The 15,094-nt window shown below is 41.8% G+C and overlaps 1 protein-coding gene across 1 annotated transcript; it reads right to left on the bottom strand.

The window, feature by feature from the left end:
• Positions 1–3,956: 3,956 nt before the first annotated feature.
• On the bottom strand, positions 3,957–4,691 carry LOC142194015 (claudin-8-like). The gene has a single exon (XM_075263043.1). It carries the CDS (start codon positions 4,689–4,691, stop codon positions 3,957–3,959), a length of 735 nt encoding a protein of 244 aa, XP_075119144.1.
• Positions 4,692–15,094: the final 10,403 nt, after the last annotated feature.

Genomic DNA, 15,094 nt, shown 5'->3' with positions numbered 1-15,094 from the left:
GCCCGAGCTAAGTTTTTGTATCCGGGCCTGTGGTCTTTCACTAAGGGCCCCTTAACACTACAGATACGCTGACTGATTCTGAACGTTAAAACACGTTCAGAATCAGCGCGTATAAAGCAGATCCCATTCATTTCAATGGGAGCCGGCATACGAGCGCTCCCCATTGAAATGAATGGGAAGCGCTTGCGTGTATGGCTCGGAATGAGCCGAGCGAGCCGTACACGCGAACGCTTCCCGTTCACTTCAATGGGAGTGCTCGTAGAGAAAAAAGCAGCCCAATCATTTCAATGGGGAGCGCTCGTATGCCGGCATCCATTGAAATGAATGGGATCTGCTTTATACGCACTGATTCTGAACGTGTTTTACGTTCAGAATCAGTCAGCATATCCGTAGTGTAAAGGAGCCCTAATACCCCTGGGTACCAATTTTATAAAAGTTTTCATCAGAGCCCCGGAACTTCTAGTTACCCCTGTACGGAGATGAAATTGTTAAAATCTGCACAGGGCATGGAATGTTACAGAACTAAAATGGAAATAACCACTAGATGGAAGACGTAAATCCTGAATTCCTCAGAAGACCCGGTTTATATATTGGGTAGATGATCCCTTTGTGCCACGTTGTGTAATTTAATTATAAAGTGTGAACGATGCTTGAGTAAAAGGTCAGGCAGAATGTTGCTGCCACGTTAGAATAAGAGCTGAGTAATGGCTGATAAATTACATTTCGGGCTCTTGTGTACGGCACAATATGTTTATTATAAGACCTTTAACCATCTCCGAGCTGCAGAAAGACATCGGATGCCAAATGTACTTAAAACACTTTATTACAAGAAGTTCAATAAATACACAAGTGCAACGATAAATCCAACATATATCTATACACACATCATGAGCGATCCGGCACGATCGCGCAAAACACTGCTGAAGAACAGAAGAGCGTTGCTTGTACAATAACACTATCAATGGTATTCAGTCTCGTACAACCTGCTGGTCTAATACAGATTTGGTACTGGAAATATTAGACATGACCAGAGAAGTAATTCTGTTCCTTAAGGGTATTAACACATGGGTAACAATATCAGATTCAAGGTCAGCACTAAGATGTCAGAGCCAACTGGGCTTGGAGAGGCCTACAGGATGGTGAGTTGGGTTGTCCCACTAGGCCTGAATTAACTTGGAGTCAACTCTTAAATAATTTTGCAAGTGAAACGCTAAAACTAAGGTCCTGGTTACAAAGTGGTTTGTTACGTACCATGCCCAAGGCAAGAGCGGTGCTTGTCTTGACTCACACAACCTTAGATCACTTGACTTACAGTACTTTTCGAAGTGGGTCTCTAATGGCCACCAATGAAATGAGGCATTGCCATTCCACCATTATACAACTTTCACGCTCATATGATGTTGACCATTGTTTTCTTAGAAGTGTGCCCAGGAAGAAGGGCAGTCCATTGAGTACCACCTACTGATGGACTCAATAAGGGAATTTATTAAGACTGGCTTTTCCTAGGCTAGTCTTAATCAATTCCCTCTCTGGTGGAAGATGTTCCCGAATTCTTAAGAAACTTTGACTTGTTCATAATTGTGGCCCATATCCATGAGTCAGATTATGTCGTAAGTCATGCCAGTTTTGTGGCATAATTTAGTAACTTTGTTGGGCCGAGGTGACTCTACCTCGGACCCTGTAAATTGACGTCTTTGTAAAAAAAAGTGCCAGGTGGGAGGCACGAAGGTCTAAGACGGCTGTGCACCAAGAATGTACCACAACTACTCCCATCTACATCAGTTTCCCATCTTACATGGTGGCCAGTCATATGATGGACTTCATTGATCATGTAGCCCCCATGGTCTTTTGGCTCTATATACCGGCCGTGTGACCTTACCCTTAAGAAAAAGAAACAACTTCCAACAGTCTTACACCAAGCTCCATCTCTGCATGAGGAGCCTTTCAGTAGGCCCACCAGCCTCATCATACAAAACATAAAAGACGATGCTGATGTGCGTAGTGGTGGTCGGAGGGTCACTGGGTCCTATGTATAAAAACTAGCACAGAAGACTAGCGAAGCAGTTTCCATGGCAAGCAATCACCTAATGGCTATCATTATCTTAAAAAATACAGATGGAATCTAATTGGTTGCCCTGAGCAACACTGAGACATTCTTCATCCTGCGCTAATTTGCTGTATATATTAGAGACCCACAAGCCTATTACCCAAGAGGGCGAACCTGGGCACCATTGTGTACAATGCAAAAAAAAAAAAAAAGCTGTCTAGTGCATATAGTGAAAACCTGCAGGCATATGGGGGAGCCATTCGAGCCGTGGTTTTTGAAGGTTTTTGAAGGATTTTGATACTTTTTGGTCTCCCCTGGACTTTCTACATTAGATGTAGATTTTGTACCCAATGGGTGACATTTCTAAAATAAAATTAAATAAATAATAAAATAATACAATGACAATGAGTCGAGGATAAAACTTCCTGTGCATGTCAAGGGTCCATGTGGTTAATGGGTAAGCTAAGATCTTTCTGAATACACTGTGGCAGAGTAGAGGAATGAGTATGGGTTCTGGAAAGGTCTATAATACTAATCTGACCCTGTACGCAACTACTGAAATAGCGTTGGACTTTAAAGGGGTTGTCTTCTTTAGGAAACCCATGCTCAAGTACCCTAGATAACGTAAAGGGGTTTACCATGACTATGATATTGATGACTTATCCTAAGGGTAGACCATCAATAAGAGATTGGAAAAGTCCCACTGATCAGCTAGGGTGCTTAGGTGAGTTCTACTTCCTTCTACATCACGTCCATTGGCTACATGACCATGCTGCAGCTCGAATGAATGAAACTGAGCTGCAATACCAAGGACAGCCACTATGCCATGTACAGCGCTGTCCTTGGCAAGCAGTGAAGAGGTCCATTGGAAACCCCTTTAATTTACCCTTACTCTGGAGGACCCAGCATGTCCATGCATTACCCAGACAGTACTTTGATGCTAATAGTAACTGTACAATACTATATTTGGCCTATGGTGGCTCTGCAGAGAAATGGAAGTCCTCCACCAGGCTCCATGGAACCGTTTCAGTAAAACTTTATTGTCCAAACCGGACAACCTCTTCGAGGCATATTGGGTTCAAGTATAAAATGTGCAGTTTGACATATCACATACCTATAACATGAAAGAAAATATATTGTGCTTTCCTACCCGTCATCGGACTGCGTATTAGGAATGTGGAACAGTAAGTAAAATGACTGTGTCATTTAGGTTAATTGAACAAGTCCACATACGCCGAGAGGTCACCGGGAAAACGTCTCACCAGTTTCCACATAGATAGAAAGGTAAGATATGCATAGTGAGCAAAACATAGTTCTCGCTCACAGGTAATTAGCACATACCTGGCACGCGTCCCGGTGCACGCTTTGTAGCCGTAACAGATAATTGTATGCCTTATATAGCACCTGACCTTTCCTGCTGGCCTAATGCGAAATATGCTGCGCTGGCTCTTAGAACATCTTACCTAGCATCTTAAATCCTGACTCGCTGAAAGGGATTAGTGTAAGTAATGATATGTAGATAAAAAAAGGAACAAAAACATAAAACTGCAGTGCTTTTTAGTAGAAAATTCCAAAAATATCAAAGAAAAAAAAATTGCTAGATCCTTAAACACGTTTCTTAGGTTTCTAAGAACCTGCAGTCATGATGTTACTAAGTTCTTCTATGAACATATATTGTATGTAATCTTCAAGTTACCTGATCTTTAAGTTAATAGTTACGAAATTAAACACAACCGTAGACAGGTTCTAAGATGTTCAAATGGGAAGCAAACTCTTGTTGAAGTCCATTTTTTCTCTAAAGGACCTCAAAGTTGGGTCTCTTCTTGGCTTCCATTGGTCTTCGTGATGGTGATCTTGACGTAAAATTAAAGTGCAGTTGGTTCTAACTGGTGAGTCAGATGGAAGGACATTAGATGTATTGGCTTCTGGAATACATAGGTTGTTGTTTGGATTGTTCTTGGGTTTGGCAGGGCATATAGATTTGCCTTGGTAAGGATGTTTGTGAGGAATAGACGGTCTTGCATCTGTCCTCTTCACATTCTTCCTCCTCATCGTCACAAGGGTGGTACCAGCAGAAGATGGCTCCTGCAACTAGGAGGAAGAACATAGTAGGCCAACCTAAGAATACGGCCTCGCCAATTTCAATTCTTTGCATCGTTTTGCAAACTGGATTGTTGATCTGTTTGATGATGCTGGCGGTGGTCCAGACGATGGGGATGAGGACCAGGATTCCAGCGATGATGAAACCGACTCCAGCAATTAAGAGCATGCAATATCTGCCTTCTCGTGCCACTCTGCAGCATCCAATGCATACCAAGGAAATCAGAGCTACGATGAAGGAAATAATGGAGATCGCGACTGCAAAGGACATCAGGACTCTGCCAACTTTTAGGTCAGTGGAGATAATCACTAAAGAGTCATAGGGGTGGCAGTACATGGTATTCTCGCTTTGAGTCTTGCAGGTTAGCCATAAGCCATCCCATCGGCTTAGCCACTGTCCATCTATTCGTTTATCGCAATTGGCAGCATTTCCTTCAACCATGTAGGATGCCCTCCACTGGATCATTGCTGTGACGATAATGGTGAGGACCATGCCAATAGCACCTAGGACAATTGCAATCACCTGGATAAGGAGGTATGCCATTGTTCTTCAGATCCTCAGAAAGCCTTCAGAGATCCTTCAAAGTAGATGCTTCAAGGTAGTTCTTCAACTTAGCAATGGCTTTGACCTTCTGCTCTAGTTGCTCCTCAAGGCTTAACTGATTCCAAGCAAGTTCTGCCGGCCGGTTTTATAAATCAGGTCACGTGTAGTAGTAAGTCTGCGTCATAACATGCTAAATACGGGTGTGACCCATTTAGGAGATCCTACTTATAATAGTTACAAGTAAGAGTCAGGTAGTCAGTGTGTTATATGAGGCTATTTCGAAACTTGAAAGACACATTGCACGTTTTCTCCATGTGGTCTGCTAATAGACAACTCTTGTGTCAACAAAAATAATATCATGACCTGATGACAATCCCAAACATCATAACTCCATGGTACAAGATCTTATTGTTTAAAAATGTTTTACCCCTCTTATAATTTACCAATATAAAACCATGTCAACCCCGATATACTTACTGTTTATTGTATCCCTGGACTAGAGCAATGTTCCCATGCGAATATAAGATTTGCTTTGCCATAGAAAGTCTTTCACCTGTAGGTTTTGTATTAAATTCTAATGGTTGATATAAATTTATGGATTCTACCTAGAAACAAGACGTAGATCAAGATCGGATTTATAAGTTGTCAAGGAAGCAGAGACGAGATTGGTTAGACGGTAAAGACTACGAGTACGAGTCTCCGTACCCCGTATAATTGGCGGAGAGATATCGGTAAGTCCTGCAAGCAGAATTCTGGTGGATCCCATTAAGACTATGGGGTTCACAGGTTTTCAAGGGTAACCACTTTTTAGGGCCAAGCGGATTTGAAGGACGTAAACTCGAATGATAGTGTGAACCTAGCCTATGCTTCCTATATAAATTAGATTAGCATTGGCCAAATCTGGCAAGCCAACCAATGTGTGTGGGGACTTCTTGACTCTTCCCAGATGACGTTGGAGAATTTGTTTTCCACTGCTCCTCATGTAGCTTTATAGCTTTAGCCCTTGAAGGTGTCTTGACCTTGGATACATGACCTTTTATTAGCTAGCCTGGTACCTAGTCTAAAACATACTAAAAAGTAACCAGTACCAATAGTGGAAGAAGGAGGTAAAGGCCAGTAGAGGAAGGTCAGTCCCATATAGTTTAAATCCATTTGCCCTTTGGAAGAGGAGCCTTGGAAGTGATGACATGGCCCCCACAGACATAGCCCTGATCTCATCATCATCCAGTCCGTCTGGGATGACATGAAGAGACAGACGGATTGCAGCAAGCCTACATCCACAGAAGATCTGTGCTTAGTTCTCTAAGATGGCGGCAGGATCAACCTCCCTGCCGAGTCCTGCCAAAAACCGTCTGCAAGTACCGAGTACTACAACAAACATAAGTAATGTGCTTTTCTCTCTATAGACTCAGTGCCACATATTGATGGGATTTACATTTACCTTCATTTTGTTCACTGGCAAAAATAAACACTGAACCCTTCTATTTCTAAAATTATTCTTACTTTGCAGCATTTTCCCCACATCCATCTACAATATCTGCACAGTACTGTATATTATTTAATAAAATACCACTATAGAGTAACTGAATAATATTGCTATACTATACAGTAAGTGGAAAAACACCATCAAACATTAAGTCATGCAATCATATTGTGACCGAATAATACTGCCATAGAATAACTGAATAATGGTGGGTTATGTAGATAACCTGTTTTCCCTTAGTCCCACCAGTGGCACAATATGGGGACTTGTGCCGCTGTTGGGACTAAGGGAAAACAGGTTATCTACATAACCCACCATTGTTAAGGCAGAGGTGCATATAAAGTAATATATAAAGTAATATATATATATATATATATATATATATATATATGTCCAGGATGTAGTCAGTGACAGCGGCGGCTGTATGTTTTCATGACCGATACACATGGAACATAAATAGTCATTAGCAGATGACTTCTTCCTCCTGGCTAGGTGTGGTGTCCTGATAAATGTGTGTCATACCTGGAATGTTTGAATGAATCAATCAAATTCACATATAGTACTTATTCTCCCAGCCCAGAGATTATTGGCCGTCACTCTCTTTTTTTTAGAATGTGAATAATGTATCCAAACATCCACGAAATAGAAAAGTTTAATACATAGTTATATATTCCTTAAAGTGGATCTCCTGTTACGAAAAACCGTATCATAAATGAATAGTGCAGGTGAAATATAGGAAACTTTGTAATATATTTTATTAAAGAAATCTGTTTCCTTCTCCACTGATCAGGCAAATTTACTTTTTACATAGAAGTCTATGGAGAGAAGACGGAGGGGACACTGCAGCTTCTAAGCTCTGCTACACTGTGACACTGCTATCTGCTGCACTGTTATGTTTCAAGATAAGACTCTATGACTGCACAGAATTAGGCAATACATCTCCCCCTCGCCATAGACTTCTGTGTGTGAGGTGGGTATGGAGATGGTTCTGTACAATCATCCTTTCCTCTCCTAAGCATCCTTTTAGGATCTGGTGCCATTTGGAATTACCTTCTGGCCTTTTCTGGCCTCCTGGATGATGTCATGGGCCCAGTGGAACCACTAATGTCTGAAATTGGGCTTCAGAGTTCACATGGGGTGCGCCAATGTCATGACCATTGTGTTAAGATGCCATGTTGGCAATGCTCCCCACTTGCCCACTGAGGCCCATTCACAGCCCTCAGTACCTGGTTCTGGTTACTTTTTTAGAACTTTATTTAGATTAGGTACAAGTGAGCCAAAATTATACTGGAAGGGTCACAGGTCTAAATGTCATGGCAGACGGAGAGCATGATATCTGTTAGGGTGCATTCACACGGAGTAAAATGGAGTGTAATCTGGAGTGTAATTTTTACACGTGTAAAAAATGTACACGTGTATTTTGGAGCGTTTTTTTTACATGTGGCATTTACAGAATGTTTTTGGAGCGTTTACGCGTGTAGAAAAACACGCTCCGTAAACGCTCCGTAAACGCCACGTGTAAAAAAAGCTCCAAAACACGCGTGTAAATTTTTTACACTTGTAAAAATTACACTCCAAATTACACTCCATTTTACTCCGCGTGAATGCACCCTTAGGAGGCTGCAAGAGGACCAAAGGGCACACACAAAGATGTCCAAAGGGTTATTATTATATGTAGCACCGACCCCTGGGCCTCTGTGTATCGTAACCAGTCTCAAGAAACCCTAGAATATAACGATGGGGTAGCAAACGCTAAAAAAATAAACCCAACACTTTTGGAATCTAGTCTGGTCCAAACTGGTTCACTCCTCTTGATAGTCTTTTGGAAATGCATGAAAGAATTGACAACTGGTTGCTACCATTCTCCCTGTCAAAGGGGAGTGTCCTCCACAGCCATCTCTGATAGGACAGGGTCAGGTTGTGCAGTAGGGACACACCCAATTGTCAATTTATTTATATAGTTGTTAAAATGTTAGAGTCATGAACGCGTATACCAGTTATCCATCATTGTTTTTTAAGAATTAGTTATAGCAGATACAGGAGTTGCAGTTGGGACCAGGCACTTGAGAAAATAGGAAATAACACAGGTCTATACTGGAGTCTGAAGAGGTGAGTAACCACCGGACCTTAGGTATGATGAACTGACTGATCATCAAGAAAACTGTGTAGCGTTACAGAGATGAGCGAGTAGGTATTCGATCGAATATTACGTTATTCAAAATACTATTACTCGGTTGAATACCACGCGGTAAGCGCAGTAAAAATTCAATTCCCCTCCCACCCTCCCTGGCGCATTTTTTTACACCAATAACAGTGCAGGGGCGGTGGGACAGGAACTAAGACAGCGTAGGCATCGAAAAAAAAAAACGTATACAGTCATTGGCTGGCTAAATCAGGTGACCTCCACTGTATAAGAATAGTGGGTGTTAGTTTTGGTTCAGATGTGACTGTGAAATAGAGAGGGAGAGACGTTCTGCCAGGGCTAGCTAGGAAATAGAATTATTTAGGCAGGAATCTTACACCAACAGCTCTTATAGGAGCTAAACTTACATCTAACACTGCTTGAAGATTGTATATACACCATCTGTATATATATACCATCTGTATATATACACCATCTGTATATACAATCTTTTTGCAAGTAATTTTCCCAAAAGCCTTTGTTAGGGCTCCAATTCCGTACCACCTTTTCCTCTAATCTACCTTTCCCATCTCCTGTCCTATACCTGTTGTAAGCTAGGTGTATAAGTACGCTTGTATACATCTAACATACATAGGTTTGTGTGCCCAATATACCTTTCCCATCTCCTGTTATATACGTGTTTTGAGCTCAGTATATACTTCTAACATACAGAGGTATTTGGGCGCCATATACCTTGCCCATCTCCAGTTGCCCATCACACATACACAATGACAGTTAAGGGTGGGGGCTGTTGGATTTGCCCCTTGCCTATGCCATCTGTGGTTGACATGGGTAACGTGATGTAAAGGGGTGCATGCTAATGTTTATTTAGCTTAAAATGTGTCTTTCTGTCCATACTAATGTAGAGGAAAGAAGGTTTCCAAGTATTCTTCCACTTCCATAGAGGTTCTATTGAGTTTGGAGTGTCTAGTTGATAGGCTGTGATATTGGGGTAATACAGTGACTTGGGCGTATTAGATGCCCCCAGACATGCTTCCCCTGCTGTCCCAGTTGCATTGCAGAGGTGTTGGCATCATTTCCTGGGGTGTCATTGTGGACTTGATGACTCTCCTTAGTCGAATTGTAGTTTCCCCTGAAACGAGCAATTACCCATAGACTATAATGGGATTCGATATTTGATCAAATAGTCGAATATTGAGGGGCTACTCGAATCGAATAAAGAATATTTCACTACTCGCTCATCTCTACTGCACAGTTCTCTCAATATTCTCCTGCAATCATCTCTTTGATAAGTGCAGGAAAACAGGAAATTACACTTAGGGCAATACAGTAACCACAGGAGCTCTGGTATACAATATTAACCCTTCCATTGCGCTCAACTAGAGATTTTAGCTTTTAACATTTGACTGATGTAGACAACCACCTTAGCACCCCAGACCACCAGGGATTCTTATTTCAACCCCCTAAACTACAAGAAATACAATAAGTACAATTATTGGGGAGGTGCGGATAAGTAAAAAGCTCACATGTGTACCTTTCCTCTCCAGGACTCTGCTAAGGTGTACAGTCTTTCCTAGGAGCCCCCTGTTTCCTCTATGACCTTGGGTTAACCTGGCCTGTGTGGATCTCAACATTATGACACTTATGTCTACGTCCTCCACATAACAGCTGAAGCCTAATCGCTTAGTGGCAAACTCCAAAAATTTCAGGTTTCAGGGTAAACCCAGAATTTTCGGGAAATTCATAATATACCAAGTTGGTTCACTCCACCTTACTTTCGATGTCATATAAAGATACAATCAGCATATCCAGTATATCCATTGTGGGGTAGGTAGCTCAGTAGCGGCAATGATGTGGATCCAATGAGAGACAGGGACACAATATCTGGTGCAAACAGGTTTATTTGGAAAAACAGTAAAATAAATAAACCTTCACATCAGGTACAAAATAAGTAAAATAAAATACAGCCTTAACTTCAGGCAAAAAACGTGAAACAAAACCCTGCTTGTCCGAGCACTAACTAAATAGTATAAAGCTAACTATACATGCGGCTTACTACCAACCACATGATCAAAAAAAATTGCACAGTTTAACCTCATCAGACTCTCAATATTTCAGGACAGACCCAGGCGTCTCCTCTCACTCCCAGGATCTGCCCTGAAGTGCAGGCTCTGCAGCCTTTTATGGCTCAGTAACCAGCCTAGGACTCACACCTGGGCTGAGGCCTACTGAAGACCCGCACTGGACCACACATAGGTCAGACACCTGGGGGAGATATACCGTGCCTCCAGCACTCTGCCTGTCACTTTCTCACACCATACATTACATACAGAACATGTATATATAGTATAGCCATATACTTTATCTATATACTGTAACCTTCAGTTACTGTAGATATCTGGATATAACAGATTTCTTCCATATTGGGTGGAGTAATTCATTAAAGATACAACATATAATGTTACTCACTATTCCTCATCTTCATTTCCCACTTGAATAACCCTATAAAATCAGATATATACACGCGTCTACTGTGAGGAGTCACTGCCAAATGACTGTGTATCATCTGGACGACAACCTTGATATTATACAATTATCCGAGTGGATCCAGTCGTTGAAATGTTTAAAGGGATAAAGTCCTGTAAAATATTTATGGGCAGCTATGTCATGTATGTATGTAATCTACGGAAACATTGGTCCTCCCATTGTGTCATCGATCAAACCCATAAAGATCAACTATTGCGCTGACCATAGACACGTCACGTACTGGAAGATGCCCATATGGGAGTATGAGGGGTGAGACACGGGTATAGCAATGTTACTGCATCTTATCCTCATCCCTGAGCATAGGCCTTGTATATCACAATGATCATTACTAGAGATGAGCGAACAGTGTTCTATCGAACTCATGTTCGATCGGATATTAGGCTGTTCGGCATGTTCGAATCGAATCGAACACCGCGTGGTAAAGTGCGCCATTACTCGATTCCCCTCCCACCTTCCCTGGCGCCTTTTTTGCTCCAATAACAGCGCAGGGTAGGTGGGACAGGAACTACGACACCGGTGACGTTGAAAAAAGTAGGCAAAACCCATTGGCTGCCGAAAACATGTGACCTCTAATTTAAAAGAACAGCGCCGCCCAGCTTCGCGTCATTCTGAGCTTGCAATTCACCGAGGACGGAGGTTTCCGTCCAGCTAGCTAGGGCTTAGATTCTGGGTAGGCAGGGACAGGCTAGGATAGGAAGGAGAAGACAACCAACAGCTCTTGTAAGAGCTAAATTCCAGGGAGAAGCTTGTCAGTGTAACGTGGCACTGACGGGCTCAATCGCCGCAACCCAGCTTTCCCAGGATCCTGAATGGAATACACTGTCAGTGTATTCCCGTATACCCGATATATACCCCCGATACCCGTTCCAACGGTGTGCCCCCCCACCTTCACCCCAGAAATACCCTGCAAGTCCCCTAGCAATAGGATTGGGGCTATATACACCCACTATTTTTGCTACTGCCATATAGTGCCATTGTCTCACTGGGAATTCAAAGAATATATTGGGCTTACATATAACTTCAATTCCAGGGAGAAGCTTGTCAGTGTAACGTGGCACTGACGGGCTCAATCGCCGCAACCCAGCTTTCCCAGGATCCTGAATGGAACACACTGACAGTGTATTCCCGTATACCCCATATATACACCCCAAATCCCCGTTCCAACGGTGTGCCCCCCCACCTTCACCTCAGAAATACCCTGCAAGTCCCCTAGCAATAGAATTGGGGCTATATACACCCACAATTTTTGCTACTGGTATATAGTGCCATTGTCTCACTGGGAATTCAAAGAATATATGGGGGTTATGTGCACCCACAATTTTTAATACTGGTATACAGTGCCATTGTCTGACTGGGAATTCAAAGAATATATGGGGGTTACGTGCACCCACAATTTTTAATACTGCTATACAGTTCCATTGTCTCACTGGGAATTCAAAGAATATATGGGGGTTACGTGCACCCACAATTTTTAATACTGGTATACAGTGCCATTGTCTGACTGGGAATTCAAAGAATATATGGGGGTTATGTGCACCCACAATTTTTAATACTGGTATATAGTGCCATTGTCTGACTGGGAATTCAAAGAATATATGGGGGTTACGTGCACCCACAATTTTTGCTACTGCTATACAGTTCCATTGTCTCACTGGGAATTCAAAGAATATATGGGGGTTATGTGCACCCACAATTTTTAATACTGGTATACAGTGCCATTGTCTGACTGGGAATTCAAAGAATATATGGGGGTTATGTGCACCCACAATTTTTAATACTGGTATATAGTGCCATTATCTGACTGGGAATTCAAAGAATATATGGGGGTTACGTGCACCCACAATTTTTGCTACTGCTATACAGTTCCATTGTCTCACTGGGAATTCAAAGAATATATGGGGGTTATGTGCACCCACAATTTTTAATACTGGTATACAGTGCCATTGTCTGACTGGGAATTCAAAGAATATATGGGGGTTATGTGCACCCACAATTTTTACTACTGGTATACAGTGCCATTGTCTGACTGGGAATTCAAAGAATATATTGGGGTGACGTGCACCCACAATTTTTGCTACTGCTATACAGTGCCATTGTCTGACTGGGAATTCAAAGAATATATGGGGGTTATGTGCACCCACAATTTTTACTACTGGTATACAGTGCCATTGTCTGACTGGGAATTCAAAGAATATATGGGGGTTACGTGCACCCACAATTTTTAATACTGCTATACAGTTCCATTGTCTCACTGGGAATTCAAAGAATATATGGGGGTTATGTGCACCCACAATTTTTAATACTGGTATACAGTGCCATTGTCTGACTGGGAATTCAAAGAATATATGGGGGTTATGTGCACCCACAATTTTTAATACTGGTATATAGTGCCATTGTCTGACTGGGAATTCAAAGAATATATGGGGGTTACGTGCACCCACAATTTTTGCTACTGCTATACAGTTCCATTGTCTCACTGGGAATTCAAAGAATATATGGGGGTTATGTGCACCCACAATTTTTAATACTGGTATACAGTGCCATTGTCTCACTGGGAATTCAAAGAATATATGGGGGTTATGTGCACCCACAATTTTTAATACTGGTATACAGTGCCATTGTCTGACTGGGAATTCAAAGAATATATGGGGGTTATGTGCACCCACAATTTTTAATACTGGTATATAGTGCCATTGTCTGACTGGGAATTCAAAGAATATATGGGGGTTACGTGCACCCACAATTTTTGCTACTGCTATACAGTTCCATTGTCTCACTGGGAATTCAAAGAATATATGGGGGTTATGTGCACCCACAATTTTTAATACTGGTATATAGTGCCATTGTCTGACTGGGAATTCAAAGAATATATGGGGGTTACGTGCACCCACAATTTTTGCTACTGGTATACAGTGCCATTGTCTGACTGGGAATTCAAAGAATATATTGGGGTGACGTGCACCCACAATTTTTGCTACTGCTATACAGTGCCATTGTCTCACTGGGAATTCAAAGAATATATTGGGGTTATGTGCACCCACAATTTTTAATACTGGTATACAGTGCCATTGTCTGACTGGGAATTCAAAGAATATATGGGGGTTATGTGCACCCACAATTTTTACTACTGGTATACAGTGCCATTGTCTGACTGGGAATTCAAAGAATATATGGGGGTTATGTGCACCCACAATTTTTAATACTGGTATACAGTGCCATTGTCTGACTGGGAATTCAAAGAATATATGGGGGTTACGTGCACCCACAATTTTTAATACTGGTATACAGTGCCATTGTCTGACTGGGAATTCAAAGAATATATGGGGGTTATGTGCACCCACAATTTTTAATACTGGTATATAGTGCCATTGTCTGACTGGGAATTCAAAGAATATATGGGGGTTACGTGCACCCACAATTTTTGCTACTGCTATACAGTTCCATTGTCTCACTGGGAATTCAAAGAATATATGGGGGTTATGTGCACCCACAATTTTTAATACTGGTATACAGTGCCATTGTCTGACTGGGAATTCAAAGAATATATGGGGGTTATGTGCACCCACAATTTTTACTACTGGTATACAGTGCCATTGTCTGACTGGGAATTCAAAGAATATATTGGGGTGACGTGCACCCACAATTTTTGCTACTGCTATACAGTGCCATTGTCTCACTGGGAATTCAAAGAATATATGGGGGTTATGTGCACCCACAATTTTTACTACTGGTATACAGTGCCATTGTCTCACTGGGAATTCAAAGAATATATGGGGGTTATGTGCACCCACAATTTTTAATACTGGTATACAGTGCCATTGTCTCACTGGGAATTCCACAAATAATTTGGGGATTCATTCACCCTACATCTCAGGCTCTTGCCATATTCACCCAGGTTGTCAGTGCTGCACCAGCTCGTTCCCAGACAGCTCGGCCCGAAAAACACGTTACCTATATAGAGGATTTGGACAATGAAGACAACATGTTCTAAATCTAATGTCTGCACCTTCTCCAGAATTAAAATAAAGGCAGCGTTTAACTTTCAAATAGCACTGCACAAAGGAAGAGCTTATCAGCTTGTCTCATGACATGCTACTGAAAAGTTTCATTTGTGTATCTTAATGTAAATATAGTTGTATAAGCTTTTTGGGTTTTAGGCACTGCCAAGTTATTTATTACCACCCGCTCCCTTATAATGATGATGACGCCAAAGTCACTGTGGGTGTTCAG

The sequence above is a fragment of the Leptodactylus fuscus genome, chromosome 2 (genome assembly GCF_031893055.1).
Source record: "Leptodactylus fuscus isolate aLepFus1 chromosome 2, aLepFus1.hap2, whole genome shotgun sequence".
NCBI classification, from domain to species: domain Eukaryota; kingdom Metazoa; phylum Chordata; class Amphibia; order Anura; family Leptodactylidae; genus Leptodactylus; species Leptodactylus fuscus.
The sequence above is the reverse complement of the archived record's forward strand: the minus strand, read 5'-3'. Positions and strand labels throughout refer to the sequence as shown.

Coding starts and splice junctions, on each gene's coding strand:
- LOC142194015 (XM_075263043.1), bottom strand. CDS start 4,691: ATGGCATACCTCCTTATCCAGGTGATTGCAATTGTCCTAGGTGCTATT.